This window comes from Mesoplodon bidens (genome assembly GCF_964165515.1).
Source record: "Mesoplodon bidens genome assembly, chromosome: 3".
Classification (NCBI taxonomy): Eukaryota; Metazoa; Chordata; class Mammalia; order Artiodactyla; family Ziphiidae; genus Mesoplodon; species Mesoplodon bidens.
The window spans coordinates 148,738,673-148,754,242 of NC_138178.1; the positions used below are offsets into that span (position 1 = coordinate 148,738,673).

Genomic DNA, 15,570 nt, shown 5'->3' on the forward strand with positions numbered 1-15,570 from the left:
ATTGTGTGCTCAGCGGGGCTGGAAAAGGCAGAGTCGGGACCTGAATCCAAACCTTTGGCCCCCAGCCCAGCCCCCCTTCCAGCATCTCACACGGCAATGTCACATCCTGCCCCACAGCATCATCTTCCTTCAAAGGACCACAAGGGACCCAACAGTTCCCAAAGGCTGGATGTTGTTCCAGGAAGCTGTGGTGTTCCCAAGAGGACAGAGGACAGAGACACATACATCTGCAAAAGAAAAACAGGACACTTGAAAATCCCAAGAAGAGCTCTTGGCAGCTGTGCAATGCTCCAGCTGAGTGGCCTCCCACTCCAGGAGGATGCTCTAAAGCCGGAGGATGAGATTGTAGCTGTTTCAGGAACCCACAGCAAAGAGGAGGATATAAGGGTGTTCTGAAGTAGTCTGACTGCTCCAGCATGCTTGGGGCCCAAGGCCCGGGCATCTGTCTGATTACCTTCCCCAGCACTGTGAGGCCCACCGTGTCTTGTCTAAAAACAAAGGAGATTTCCCAATGAGGACCCTCACTGCAAAACATTGATTTGTAGCAGGTGTGGTTTTGAGACAGTGTGCACTGCTCACTCCCTCCTCCTCCTGCATATGTCTTGGACTCCACTGATTCCAGTTGTTTTGGGTTTAGGGGTTTTTTTCTTTCTCTCCATTGCTTTTTTTTTCTGAATTTTTTTTATTGAAGTATGGTTGATTTACAACATTATATGAGTTTCAGGTGTACAACATGGCATTCAATATTTTTATAGATTATATTCCAGTTAAAGTTATTATAAAATCTTGCCCATGGTTCCAGTTGGTTTTGCTTCTGCCTTAGCATTCCAGGTAAGCAAAGCTCCCATCTTGGGCTTGGCCATGGACGAGGGTGGAGTGTCTCATCAGGGTGACATCCATGTACTGTAACTGTCAACCGCCATGGGGTGTGATTCCCTCCCCCCACTGAGAATTGTAGCTAAGATGTCCAGTATGACTTAGGGCCTTAGGGCATCAGTTTCTCTGCCTATGGAGAACCATCCTCACCCTCCCTGGAGCAGGTGCCTCCCTACATGTCAGGAAGGCAGGTGTGGACCCTGGTAGATCTGCTTGTTCACAGTCAACTCAATCATCCGTTTTTTAGAAAGAGGGAGAGGGAGCAGGGAAGGGAGCGGTCTGGAGAAGGAAGGGAGGGAGGGAAATAAAACAAGAAAAGACAAGAAAAAGCAAAGAAGAGAAATGCAAACTTCTTTCTCTCTGGCCCTTAGGAATTCTGTCGGTGAGCGCTCACTGGTTTTGCCAGTGGCTCTCCTGCTTCTTGCAGATTCTGGATATACATTTTCCTTAAGACTGGTTGTCTGCAAAGCAGTGGAAACAAACCAGAACCCCTCATAAATCAGTAGGGGTCACTGCCAAGAGCTTTGTACACTTGCTGTCCCTGGCAGTGATAAACTCATTGCATTTGGGAACTGGCCAAAGGCCCTGAGTCCTATCTTAATTCTCATTCCCAGAAAAACCTCAGCACTCCGTTCCCCCACCCCCTGTTTACTGTCTTTGTGTTTCTTAGACAAAGCTGGCGAGGAAGAAGGCACAGAGTTCCATAACTGGGTACATCAAAGGCTGCACTTCTTTGCTTGGGGGAGGAGAGGAGGGTAGAGGAGAGTCCTGGATCCATAGGCTGTGGGAGAGGAGGCCCCAGACGGGCCTGAAGCCTCGGGCCCTGTGAGGGGCATGAGGGATCTGCAGAGGTTCTCGGATTCTGTTTTGCTCAGACCATGCCTTGCACATGCTAGTGTTGTTTTGGTGGTTGTTTCCTTACAGGGTAATCTGAGACGGTCATAATGATGGCCAAGGGCAAGCAACGAGGTTGGCAGAGTGAGACTGCCTTATGCAACCCACATCCAACAGGCTATGTTCTCTTTACTCTCTCCCCACAAGGTCCTCACCTTGGCTCTGGCCTTGGCAACAAATTGCCAAGTTGGCATGTGACATAGAGAGGATAAGAGCAGTGCCCAAACTGCCCCTCTGACCCACATCAACTGCCCCCCGCTCCCCAGAGAGGGGACCACCACTGCCTGCTGCTCCTCGGCCCTGGGTTGTCCTTCCTGCTCTGGTTGACCAGACGAGGAACTGGGAGACACATTCCTGTCTGCTCAGCTCTTCCTACCTTGATGAGGCTCTTTCTGGTTGAGGGACAACCATTCCCCACCTCGGGCAGGGTAGGTCATCCTCAGTTATACCCGTTCACAGCACCCTGAGCCTGCTCTTCGTCCGTGTATCCCTCAGGTCAACTGGTCACGCACACCCTTATGCAATGAACTCTAAGCTGTATGACAGCGGGGACCTCTTCTGTCTTGGCGATGCTGTAATCTCGGTGCCTGACACAGTGCCTGGCACCTAGGAGATGCTCAACAAATATTTTGGAGATCAAATGTTGAGGCATCTGCTTTATCCTATTCTTTCTCAATTGACAAGTTCTTTCTTTCAATGGCTTTTTCTACCCACGATGAGCTGGAGGAATTAGCTAGATCAGGGGTGAAATTTGTTGCCAAGGCCAGAAGGGCTGGGCTGGGAAAGGTTTCCTTCCTCTTCTTGGGGGAGCAAGGGGTATTTTGTGAGATATACTTGGGGACTTAGATTCCTCTGAGAAGTCAGAACAAGAAGCATGGGCCTGTTGCCTTGGAGAGGGGTTTGGAGAGGGTCCAGGCCTGAGGGCCAGGCCTTTCCAGATGGCCCAGGAGCCACCTGGCTCTGTGGGCCAGACAGAAGCCATGCCTAAGCCAAGAAGAAGGAGACAGCGAGATAGTTTCTCTCTGGGTTAACATTTGTACCTAAGATGTAAATGTTAGGCCACTTTAAAGGGACAATAAATGCAAAGACCATGATGTCCCTCGGTCTAGGCCCTGAGGCCATTAGGGCTGAGCCACAAGGCCCACATCGGGACTTCCTTTGAGTTGAGTGTGATCCCCACTCTCCTTCCATATAGAGAGCAGGATCTGATCATAAACTAAAACAAGTATGGAGCCTGCAAACTTGCTCAGTACTTGCAAGCTCAGACCAGCATTTCAGTGAACCAAAAAGCAACATAAATTCCTCTAACATTTAACCCTGTGCTGGACGCTATGCACATATAAGAGATTAAAAACACATTGTTCCCTCAAGGAGCTTAAACTAGAGTGGGCTGGATTTTTGTCTGAAATTTGCAGAAAAACACTCAGCAACATGTGTTCCCACTAAGTTTATTAACTCAGAACACACCTGGATCATCAAAGTAGATTCAGATTGAAGCCAGTGTTTCATTTCACTGGGGTCCTTTCAGTGGTCCCATTCTCACGAGTAGGTCTGCACCTGCTTTTATAAATATGGGGGCATCTGGGCAAGAATGAAGCTGGTGCCCAAATAGGTCTGCATATGGTCCATCTGAAGATGGCCTGAGAGGGCTCCACATGCCACCAAGGTGATGCTTGCTTTCTGTCTTCACTTTCTTTTGAGGTGGGTAGGAGGAGGGTCTTGGCAAGCCATCGTCATCACCCAGCTTCCTCTGGGATGCACCAGCAGTCTGGCCAGGTATCTCTTAAATGTGCCCCCAGCTGAGGAGAAGTCTCTACCTCCCCTTCCTCCTCCCCTGGGAAGAGTACCCGAGGAAGAGGTCCTTAATGACCAGTCCAGCCTCTTTGCTGAGCATTCTCTTCACTGACCAGCTCTCCATTCCCCTGAGCACTGGGGCCCTTGTCCAGCTTCGTGGGATGAACAATGAGTGTACATCAGGCAAGATGCTTCCCTGCCTGATGATCCCACCCTCCCTAGGGAAAGCCCACCCTCCTCCTAACAGGTCCTCTCTTGGGACAGCCAGGCTTTCCTGTGCAGCTGAGCTACCTTCCATTTCAACTAATAACTAACCCTTTTTCAGTGGACAAGCTCCGTCTTCTAATGAAACAGGCTTTCCCTGCCCTTAATGAGGACAGATCTATTAGGAAGGGATCACAAGGCTATAGGAATTAGCCGGAAGTGAAGGGTAAAATCCGTTGCCATGGCCAGAATATAATGCCTCTAGGAGCCCAGGAAGGCACTATGCCCCAGCATCTGCCCCTCCTGGATGGAAGACTCAGGCCTGGCATATTTGCCCAGATGCCCCCACGATCTGGTTCTAAGGGTCCCCTTCCAGGGTGGGATGGTGGCCCTGACATGCACAAACTGACCCAATTGCATCATTGCCTGTGGACTTTGTTTTAATTACACTTTTTATTTTGAGATACTTTTAGCTTCACAAGCAGTTATAAGAAATAATATAGAGACATCCCATTGACCCAGTTTCTCCTAACAGTAACATCTGTAAAAGCTATACTGTAGGATCACAGCCATGATGTTGACATTGCTACATCCCCCGAGTTTATCAGATTTCCCAATTTTACTTGTACTTGTATGTGTGTGTATGTGTTTAGTTCTATACAACTCTATCACATGTGTGAGATGTGTCAAGATACAGAGCTAGTCCACCACCACAAGAACCCTTCCTATTGTCTTTTATAACCGCACCTCCTTCCCCTCCCTACCCCTCTCCCGTCCCTAACCTCTGGCAACCACTAATCTGTTGTCTGTTTCTATAATTTGTCATTTCAAGAATGTCATATCAGTGGAATCATACAGTATGTAACCTTCTGGGGCTTTTTTTCATTCATCATAATTCCTTTGAGATTCATCCAAGTGGTTGGGTGCATCAGTAATTTCTTCCTTCTTATTGCTGTGCCTGTGGTTTTAATCATTAAGCCGTACTGCATCCCAACATGGCACCAAGGCCCAATGACATAGCCTCTGCGACATGATCCTCAAGGATCTTTTACTCTGTGAGAGAAAATAGGTTTTGGTTGGTGTTTTCTGAGTGGGAAAAAAATGAAACAAAGCAAACATGTTACATGTTTTTCCAGGTACAGACAAGCATATTTCGGTTTGTTTGTTTCTTTCCTAACACAGTGGCCAGTTGGGTGGCAGTTCCCTTTAGCATTGGTTGACAGTTCTTTCTTGTGTCTTCCCACCTCCCACCTTTCCAGGAGCACATCTACAAGCTGATGAAGAGTGACAGCTATGCCCGCTTCCTCCGGTCAAATGCTTACCAGGACTTGCTGCTCGCCAAGAAGAAGGTATCTCTGCGAAGGGTAGCCTTGCCTTTCTTAGCACTGTTGACCTTTGCCTGCTGCTTGCTGCTGGTGTGAAATGAGAATGTCATCCCTTGGGTTTTATTTCTTTTCTCTTTTCTTCTTTCCCTTCTGTACCTGGTCCCACTCCAATAGAATATAATTAGGATTGTCACCACGTCAGCCCCCCCGCCAAGGTCCAGGGTGTGGCATCCTGTCTCCCTGGACCCATCATCTCCACCTGCGGTGTCCTGCCCCCTGCGGAGAGTGTGACCAAATTCTGAGGCCGCAGTGGCTCAGCCCAGGAGTACAGGGCTGGCAGTGACATCAGCCAATCCCTTAGGAAACCACTGAAGAGTCCAGCCCCCTCCCCACAGATTTTCTGTCCCCGACCAGCTCAGAGATGAGTATGAGGCAAGGATTGGGGCACCCTCCTCTGGATAGAAACACTTATAGGTTTCCAGGGGGCGATCTGGCACCCGAAGTCCTTCCTGGGGTGGTTGCCCCTTCCTCTCCCTCACCTGCCCCACAGCATTTGCTTTTTCTTTTAACCAAGATGCAACGGCATCCTAGCCCCTTCCTCCTCCTCCACTCTGAAGGAAGTCCTGGTTCCCTGTGGCCCTCAGTGTCTGGATTTTGGGGCGCAGGGACCCTCAGCATGCAGGCGGTGGGGAGTGGCTGAGGCAGGGATGAACTGAGCTGGATTTCTGGGAGGAGGGAAGGAAGAGCCAGGAGGGACATGGGGTCTGGAAAAGGGGAGGCAGGAGGGATGGCTCAAGGTTCCAGTATGCCTGCAAACGCTCTGCATGTCTCGATTCTGATCTGAGGCCCACGTGTGGTTAATGGGGCTCTCCTCGCACCAAGTCCCGGGACTCCCGTGCCATGCCACTTAGGACCATGCACATCCCTTTCTTCTCCCTCTCAGCCTCCCAGCAGCAGTCCCTGAGCCTGTGGTTGTCCAGCAACATGCTGTCTGTTGGGCTTCCTCTCTCAGCCACGCAGCCCCTCTTTCTGTGCACTGTGACCTCACATGCCAGCATCTTGTCTGCATATCTGGCTGGTCCCACATCACTCCTGAGTCTAGAAGAGCATTTATATCCTGCTTGCCTGCCCTTAGGTAGCCCTGAGGACGTCCCCAAGAGCCTGAGAAAGAGGAGTAGACTTTGGGGACTCCCAGAGTGTGAGGAACCCAGCTTTCTTGTTGGCCTGCATCCCTTCCATCAGGTGTCACTACTACGATGGAAAATGTGAAGCCTGACCTCCAGCCCGCTCCCTTGCCAGAGGGTGGAGGTGGAGAGGCCCTGATGCAGCTGGCTGACATCCCCACCAGTAAGGGCTCTGATACCCAGTTTTTCAAGAAAAGTTGTGGAGACCTTTGGTGCCTCCAGCCCAGATCTCAGGGGAGAAGGCAAAGTAATTGTTCCTTATTTCTTGTGGCTCAAGACCCTGAACTGATCCCGGTGTGGGGAAATTGTGAGCCTCTAGCAGTCTGACCCATCTGGGCCTGTCCACACACCCAGGAGAAGCCAGAGGCCATTCAGTCTCCCTGTGGGTCTGAGCACAAAGGGAAAACGCACCCCAGCACAGGGAGTGGGGCTGAGATTCCACAGATCCACCCGTACGAGGAAAGCTTCTCGGAGGAAGTCACTTGAATGAGGAAGGAACGGACGGCCTGCCTGTAAAACGTCACAGATGAAGTTCATTAGAATTATCCTTCCAGCCCCTACACCAAGGAGTGTTCTTGGGGCAGAAAGCTCTTGCAGATGCCAAAGCCCTTTCAATATCCAGGGGTTAATTGTTTCCAAAATCAGTGACAAGCCTACCTTTTCTTCCATTTCTCCCTGAGTCTCCAGGCATGGACTGGATTTGTAACTCGGCACTTCCAGGTAGGCCTAGAGTGTCTTCTGATGTCAGGGATGGGCTTACCATGCGATCTACATGTCCAGGTCAGGAAGGGATGTGAGCCACAAGCTCCAGCTAAGAGGAGGGATGTAAATCGGCCTCGCTTTTCTGCTCAGGAAGGCTCCGGATGGAGTCTGGAGGCATAGCCTTCCAGTCCTTCCTCCCTAATTCCTCCTCTATCCTAGTATTTTCAGAGATCAGGTTAGTTGTTCTGATGAGCCAGGTCTCAAGAGCAGGTGAGCTGGGTTTTGAGGGGCCCCTTCAGAACACTTAAGCGCCAGTACTTAAGTACAATTTTCCAGGGCAGCTCGGAGGACCTGTGCAAGGCAGAGGAACCTGAATAAGTCAGGCCAGTGGCCACTGTCTGTGAGCAGCAGCTCAGGAGCCAAGGGACAAGAATGCCAGGCGCAGAATGCCAGCAGCGTGGCCTAGGACTGGCCTGACTTGAGCTGCACAGACAGCCCCCGGGCTGCCCACTGGATTGAAGCTGAGTCCTGCCGTCCCCAGTGGGGAGACTCAGTATGGTGCCAGGCCAAGCACGGATCCTTCAGTTCCCTGTGCCTGAAGGAGAAAGACCAGCCTGGCTCTGCGGCGGTGTGTCCTTTGTGTTGTGTCTTCCTTCTGCAGCGTCCTCTCTGTCTCCCGACAGCCAGCTGAGGGGATGGGGCATGACAGCCAAGGAAGCCCTCTGACCTTGTCCACACCCACAGTGGCTACCTTTGGCGCCCTCTGCTGCCAGTACATCCTGCAGACGCACAGACACCTGGCTGCTTCTTCAGCTCCCTAATTTCCATTATTTGCTGTGTGTGTGTCCACGTGAGTGTGTGTGCTCTCCAGATTTCCCAGGCATGGATTCAGGACCTTGGAACTGGGCTCTGGGATAAACTAGCAGGTATTTGGGATGTAATTCTCCCCCCTTGGAAAAGCAGGAAAGTTGAGGAGAAGGTCAGGTCCACACCACACCCCCTCCTCCTCCACTAGAGGAGAACGGCCAGGCCTGGGGGGAGCATCCAGGGGCTTTGCCTCCTCTTCCCCCCGTGTGGGGGGACCCTCAGCCTGGAGTCCCTGGGAGGTTCCTGAGCCTGCGGTCACCTGCCGTCACCTGCCGTGAGTAAACCTTGGAAGGGGTCACCTGCCCGAGTACCGAGAGAGCGTTTTCTGTCCAGAACGTTCCTTCTGAGGCCCAAGACCTTTGTGGTTGCAAAAGATCTGGGTAGAGCCTCCTTGGTCTAAGGACACAGAACGAGAGTCACTAGGGGCCACGAGGATGTTGAGGAAGTTAACAAACTTTCTGGCTGCATCTGAGCAGAAAAATCTCAGAGAAAGTCCTAACCCAGACTCACGGAGGACTTGATGACTTCACCTCGCCCACGGCCACTTCGGCCGTCTCAGCAGGATTCCCCCACAGGCCCCGCTGGCCCTGGAAGCTCGTCTGGTTTGTGTCCCCCATTGGGGCCCCCAGTTGGCTCCTGTGCGTGGGCTCGGCCGCTCAAAAGCAGTGAGCAGGCGGCTCCAAACTGCTGACCAAGGGCCCGGCTCCCAGCCCGGTGGCTCCTACTTCAGCCCCGAAGCACGATTAATGGCTCTTCTAGAAGCAAACACCCCTCTCTCCTCACCGCTCCACGGAGGCTCTGTTTTCCGTCTCTCCCACTGACTGTTGCACACAGCTCTGGCTGCTTCTCTTGTCCCATTTTTTTTTTTCTTCCCGCCCTGTCTTGCTTTTGTTTTGGTTCATTAGCTGCCGCTGCTACTCTTAGGAAACGATGTGTAAGCTGAAGATTTTTTTTTTTTTCTGTATTTTTCTCCCTATCTTTTTTTTTTTTTTTCTTTTTTTTTTCCCTAAAGCCAGAAAGTGAGCAAGGTCGTAGAACTTCCTTAGAAAAGTTCACTCGCAGTGTGGTAAGTTCAGCTGGTTTTCTTTGGTTGTTGTTTTTCTCTGTTTTGTTTTCTGTGTGTACGGTGGTGGTTATTGTCGTTTCCTTCGGGATGGGAGGGAGCCCAGTGCTTTCCCCTCAACACACCCACCCCTTTTCTTTTGCAAGGGTCGAGGGTCGCGGCTTCTCTCCTAGGGATGGATCTGCAAAAGACAAAAGGCCCCGGCGGCTCCCTCTGCAGACGGTGCACAGGGGCGACCGCCCAGCCTGGCATTTGATCTTCTGTCTGGGGCCTTGAGGAGGAAGGACCCCACCCCCCCACCGCCCTCGGGGCTGCTCGGTTGGTGCACCCTCTGCAGCAGCCCAGGGAGAAGGCCATCCAACCGGACCATAAAATAAATTGGCTCAGAACCATAGCTCATCTAAAAAAACATCCAAATTTCCCTCTGTGGACTCTGGCAACCGTGCGGGTGCCAGAGGCCTGCTGCCGCTGCTGCTGTGTCGGCGGCTTTTGCGTGTGCCTAAGGCGGCCGTGCTGCATGGGTTGTGGCGATGCGGTCTACAGCTGGCGTGTGTGTGTGTGTTAGTGGCCTCTGCATGAGTTTCCACGTCCCTGACAGCCCCTTGTCAGCCTTCTTTGCACAGCGTGACAGGGAGAGGAGGGCAGTAGCCATGGGGTGGAGTGGCCGTGGGAGGGTCTTCCCCATGGTGCCCGGTGGAGATTCTGGGCTATGCTCTGTAGAACAGCACAGACCCATCTCCCCTTTCCATGATGTTCTCTGTAAGGCAGGGGCATAAGGCTTGATGCACAGGAAGCACTCAGTCCCGCTCATTCACTCGTCAAAAACAAGCTGCTGAGTTCATGGGGCCCAGCCTGCACTCTTCACGTCAAACCAGAGAGAACCAACATGGCAGCCCGGGAGCAGGGATCCCACGTGTGGAACTGGCCAAATTTCCCTTCCCAAAGGGTGGAAACCCACTGATGCTAACTTGCCTTTTTCCTCCCTCTATTGAAGAGGAGAGTCCTTGTAAACCTGACTACTGTGTGATTAGTATCGTTATTTTATCCCTTTAATGAAAAGTCTAAGAATTCTGGGTTGAAAACAACCTGGTCATTTACCTGTCATAGCTAGGTGCATCTTAACTGAATTTAAACATCATTTTGAATTTGCTAGATGTAAACATCACAGGAACTCTAGGAGGTGGCAATTAAAATATGGGTCCTCATCCCATTTCTTCTTTGGTCTTTTCTCCCCATGGCCTTTTCTCATGAGAAATCAGAACTTGCACAGTGTAAGACCTGTGGTTCCCCTGTCTGTCTTCATGGCTGGTTTGCCATGGACATGTAACTTCATACACCAAGAAGCTGCCACGGGCTGTTAGAGGCAAGGCCAACAGGAGTTCCTTCACCCCCGATGGCTGAGAGTGGTGGGAACCCACCCCTCCCTCTCTCTTGAGGCCTGGAGGCTGTGGGTGGAAGATGTTTAGGGGTTTTGTTGACAAGCTCAGAGTATACTGTGGAGAAAGCAGAACTCCTGCAGCCCTATGGAGGCCCTTCAGGTTGACTGCGTGGGCTGAGGGTGTGAGAGGAAGCCTGGTACTTGGATGAAGCATCCAAACATCTCCAGGCTGCTTTTCATGAGAAGTGGGTATTGGGAAAGCAAGCATGATCTCAGTGAAGCTCTGTGAAGAGCATTTATTGACGTTCCTTCATCCCAGAAGTGGCGTTGGTTCAGTGGTTCTCCAAGGTCTGTTAACAAAGCGTTTGGAACGAGAAAGCATCAGACACCACCTTCCAAGCCTCCGAAGTGTGCACATGGGAGAACTTACAGAGAGGTTTCAGGGCCGGCTGAAAGAGAAAAATCTTCCAAGTTCCTGAGATTTTTAGAATCTACATGAGAGAAGGCCCAAACTTCAAAGCCAAAAAATTCCTAAATTCCATGCTATTTTTTTCTATGAAGACTCTAAAGGGTGGTGCGTTCTGAGTTTTTGTTTCCAGTGGTGGAGATGGAGATGGATTTGTATTGATCCATCCTTGTTCCTTGTGCTCTTGGGGTAACACCACTTGGGGTAACAAGATGAGGCTGAGTTTGAGGAAATTGCCCATGGCCGTAGAATAGTAGCAACTCTCAGAGTACTTGAGGCTGGAACCCAAGAACGTGGTCTCCACAGCCCAGTGTTCTAATCAAACGGAATTAACCAGCCAACGAAAATGCCTTGCCATTTGATGGCCGTTTTCTGGATATAATATACGTAAAGTGCTTGATTTCTTTAGAAGAAGGTCTATGTGAATATTTCATCTGCTACATACTGCAAACTATAAAACTCAATGAAAGACTTGTTCAATAGCATTCTCATGGTGCTGGGAAATATGTGTAAACAGACCATCCATGTCATGGAACCAATGATGGCAAAATGAGAGGGTGAAGCTGGGCAGGCCACACACCAAGGGTGTGAGGCCAGCTGCCATTTAGGACTAACTAGTGGCAAGAAATGTTGATCCAGATGGTTAGTTGTCTCAGTCAGCTCACTTCTTATCAAAACTGAATCTGGGGGCTTCCCTGGTGGCGCAGTGGTTGAGAGTCCGCCTGCCGATGCAGGGGACGCGGGTTCATGCCCCGGTCCGGGAAGATCCCACATGCCGCGGAGCGGCTGGGCCCGTGAGCCATGGCCGCTAAGCCTGCGCGTCCGGAGCCTGTGCTCCGCAACGGGAGAGGCCACGGCAGTGAGAGGCCCGCGTACCGCAAAAAAAAAAAAAAAAAAAAAAAACTGAATCTGGGTCCAGAATTTCTCCCACGCCAGTGTCCTTTGTTTTCTTGGTAAAGGAGGAGCATGTGGAGAAAGCAGATCGTTCTTTCCAAGACTCAGGTGTATCATGAGATATGGAGAGATTATCTGTTGAAGGCCCCAGATGCCCCCTTTGACGTGAGATCCTAGGGAGTAGTTCGTTGTGGTTCACGGAAGCTGCTGGGGCCACGCTGGTTTGGGTGCAGAAGGAGCCTTGCGATCCCCATGAGAGGCATTGCTGGGTGAGCTGCTCCTTCCAATGGAAGCGTCATCCTGAGTCACGCAGAGCTTGAACATCAGAGCCAATGGGGGGTATGCTGTGCCAAGGCATTGTGTAGCTGGGCCACCTAGAGCCACGGAGCTTGCATAATGGCCTGGTTTTTGACAAGGCAGGCCCAGGTTCAGAAGCAAACATCACTCAAAGTCCATGGCATGGCGCAGCCAGCCCACATCGCATCTTTATTCAGAGCAGAAAACAGGACTCCCTCTGATGAGCCCAGCCCCACAGATGCCCAGCTGGCCAAGCGACGCGCAGCTGGATTTCAGCCCCTCCTTGACCCTCAGCTGCCCTTGTGCAGTGGATGACTCACATCACTGAACTGACCGGTGGACCCGGTCCCAAGAGCTCCAGGCCCAGGAAGAGCTGTAACCCAGAGAAGCTTCTCAAAGGGGGCCTAGGACATGGCCTCAGGTCAAATGAATGGAGCCTCTCTCTCCCTAGTCCTGTCCACTGGGAAGCTTCCTTTCACAGTGGTTGTAGAATATGAAAGCCACCGTAGGAAACTTCCGTGGATTGCCTTTGCATCACCCTCCATCTCCTCTGCAGACTCTCTGGTGGGAGGTCCCAGGCACTGCTGACGGCGGGGAGGAGGGTCTTCTGTAACTAGAGACCACTTGCTACTGCTCAGTGCCCATCAGTCTGCCGTTCTCCACCATCTTCCTGGTTTTGCGGCTGACAGATGACCATGAGGGTATGAGGGTGGCCAGAGCAGAAAGGCTGTCCATCCCCCTGCTGTCTCTTAGGCGTGCTCACTCCTTCAGGGTCTACCACAAAGCAGGGAGGGCCCCACAAGAGGCGACTCTGACATAGAGGACAGCAAGGATGCATGGGAGGAGGGCAAGGAGGAGCAAAGGGCCATTAGCCAAGGTTCAACAGCAGCAATTTGATTGTCCCTTTTCACATGGTGGCCAAAGCCATCTTGTGGGAACTCCACAGGAGAAACTCTGGGAGGAAAAGCTAGAACAAGTCCTCTGCATGGTATCTGCAAGGGATAGCACTTAAGTTAGCAGAAGTGGCAGCCCTGGGTGACGGTGGCATCAGCCTCCCTGGAAACCTTTGCCTGGGTGCTCAGCCGAAGCCCCAGGTATCCTCTGGAGAGCCTCATCAGCTGTAGCCTCGGGTTCCCAAGATGGGCAGTGGGGTTGCCGGTGCCTGAGCTACGATGGAGGCCTCAGAGGAGAACAGAGATGAGAACCAGGTGTTCATCCCTCCTAAGAGAGCATCACAGTTGGGCTTTGTCGAGGTGCTCCTTGGAATTGAAACAGCAGGGCCGGGAGCTGAGGGAGCCTTGGCGTGCGCCAAGCAGCATCTCCAAGCGTTTCTGTCCTGCCTGCCAAGGAATGCAGCGGGAAAGTCAGATGGAGACCAGGAAGTTCTGGGAGCCAGCTGTCACCCTCCCTCCCTCTCCCTTTCCTCCCGCCCCAACCAAAAGCCAAGGAAAAGCTAATGAGAGCTAAAAAGTCTGCAGCTCACCTCCCACCACCTTCCAGGGAGCTCCGGCCCCAGGCCCAGGTGCTGAACCAGAAGTGGAAGCCTGAGACCCTTGGCAGGCGAGGCAGAGGGCTGGCAGCCAGGGTGCTCGGCCCACCCCACCCCCTCCACCCCCCCCAGCAGCTCCTTCCCCGAGGAGGTTGTCTCCCCCTCCCCCTCAGCGTGTCAGGGGCAGAGCTGTGCACTCTGCTGGAATGAGTTCTCAAACACCTAGACTCAGCAGAGCCCCCGGAGGGCTTTGACCTCAGTTGAAAAAAACCTTTTGGGCCTCCAGCAAGGAAGGGTTGGCTAAAAATCTTTAGAGTTGATTCAGATTGCAGACAGTCCTTGGGCCCCATGGGGACGTCTGGGTCGCAGACTGTAGTGCCAGCCTCTCCCATCTCAGATCCCTGAGATCCAGCAGCAGTGAGACCCGGGCCTGCCTAGAGATGGGGGCGGATTCCATAGCAGTGCTTGGGAGGGAAGACATGAAAACTTGCCTGTCTTGAGCAGTGAGGACTTCCCCTGGGACTCTGGGAAACGCCTCAGCAGCCTCCACGCAGGGTGGCTCCTGCTTCCAGGCTCAGCTTGCTAACAGCGTGGCCTCAGGCCCATCACTAGCCCTCTCTGAGCCCTGGTTTTCTCCTGTGAACAATGGCGTGGACTAGATCATCTCTCTGGACCTTTTTCAGCTGGAATGTTCTGTAGGTCTGTGCTTCTCTCTGTCCTGAGATTTGTGAGTTGTGCTAATCTTCCCTCAGAGTGAGAGAGGAGCTGCCTTCCTGCCTGGGAAGTGGCTGCCCACCCTTGACACAGGGAAGTAAACCATGTTTGGAATTGAGTTGGGTGTGTATTTAAAACCCTTTGACAGGGATTTGACGATAAAGCACCGTCAGAACTGAGTGCGACTGGCACCTGACACACAGGCCCCATCCCTCCGTCGCTCAGGGCTCACTGTACACTGTGACCCCTGGAGGGCAGGGAGGGAGAGGTCACAGAGAGCAGGGTAAGCACCACGCACCCTGTCAATTTTGCCAGTGCCGCAGTCCCCACCATTCCAGGACGGATGCCCAGCTGGGTATGTGTCGGGAGGTGGGGGTGAGGTCAGTCGGGCAGAGGGATGGGCTCTGCGTGGCTGCCGCCACATCAGCCCGTGCCTTGTGGGAGGGTGGGAAAAATGGGCTGTGAGTATCTGGGGACCTCAGCATCACTCTGCTGTTCTCCTGCTACCACACCTTCCAGTTCCCTGGAGAGCTCCGGGCTGGCTTTCCACTGTCCTCTCTTAATGCCCAAAAAGAGGGCACAGAGGGCGTGGTAACCTGGTTATAGTCAGTGGTAGGTTAAGCCTCCTCTGGTCTCGATCCTTCTCTCTCCATCTTGGGTCCAAGTGAAGTCTGAAAAAGCATGTTTAATATTATAGTTTTATAGCTGGAAAATGAAAATGTAAGAGTTTATTTTTTTTATAAACCAACTATAAAATGTAAGACAGCTGAATCAGCTTAGCTGGCAGGATACAGAGAAGACAAAGAGATAAAGTGGCTCTCCATGGGCACGGGAGGGATTCTTTCTGAAACTCTGGGGAAGGGTGAGATTTTTATTTATCAAAAAGGGTCAGAGGTTGTCATTTTTGACACTGCCACTCCTCTTGGAAGGAGGAACCCCCAGCTGATGGTTCAACCTGTCAACCAAAAGCAGCCAAAAACGCCCTCCCCGCGGAGTGCCCACTCGAGAAGAAATGCGGCAGTGACTCAGCCTCCTGACCCAGGGGACAGCGAGGCTCTGCAAAACTGCTCCCTCCTCCTCTGGCCGGCCCTCCCTCTCCCCCACCCCGGGCTTCTTCTGCCTTCCCCAGACCCCAGTGTGCCGAGCAGTCAAGTGAAAAGCTCCCGCGAGGCAGAAAGGCACAGCTGTGTGTTTACAGCCACTGATTCCGATCCAAATCGCATCCCTGCCAGTCTCCCGCGAGGCAGGCTGGGGGCATACTGTGGATGGATGTGCCAGGTGGGAAGCTATTTCGGGAGCTGACCTGCAGCCCTTTGCTGTAACAGAGCCTTCCTCCTACCCCCGACTCAGGAAAGACGTCCTTCTAGAAGGATCTCTCCCTTTAGAAGTGGCTGATGGGGCTGTGGGATTTCATCCCGTTCCC

The 15,570-nt window shown here is 52.3% G+C and overlaps 1 protein-coding gene across 1 annotated transcript in view; it reads left to right on the forward strand.

Moving 5' to 3' along the window:
• The window catches only part of RGS6 (regulator of G protein signaling 6), a 574,555-nt gene that overhangs the window by 538,310 nt on the left and 20,675 nt on the right, over window positions 1-15,570 (forward strand). The window contains exons 16-17 of the mRNA XM_081227834.1: window positions 5,028-5,117; window positions 8,859-8,912. Of these exons, the coding sequence (XP_081083960.1) occupies window positions 5,028-5,117; window positions 8,859-8,912 (144 nt within the window). The remainder of the gene's footprint in view (window positions 1-5,027; window positions 5,118-8,858; window positions 8,913-15,570) is intronic.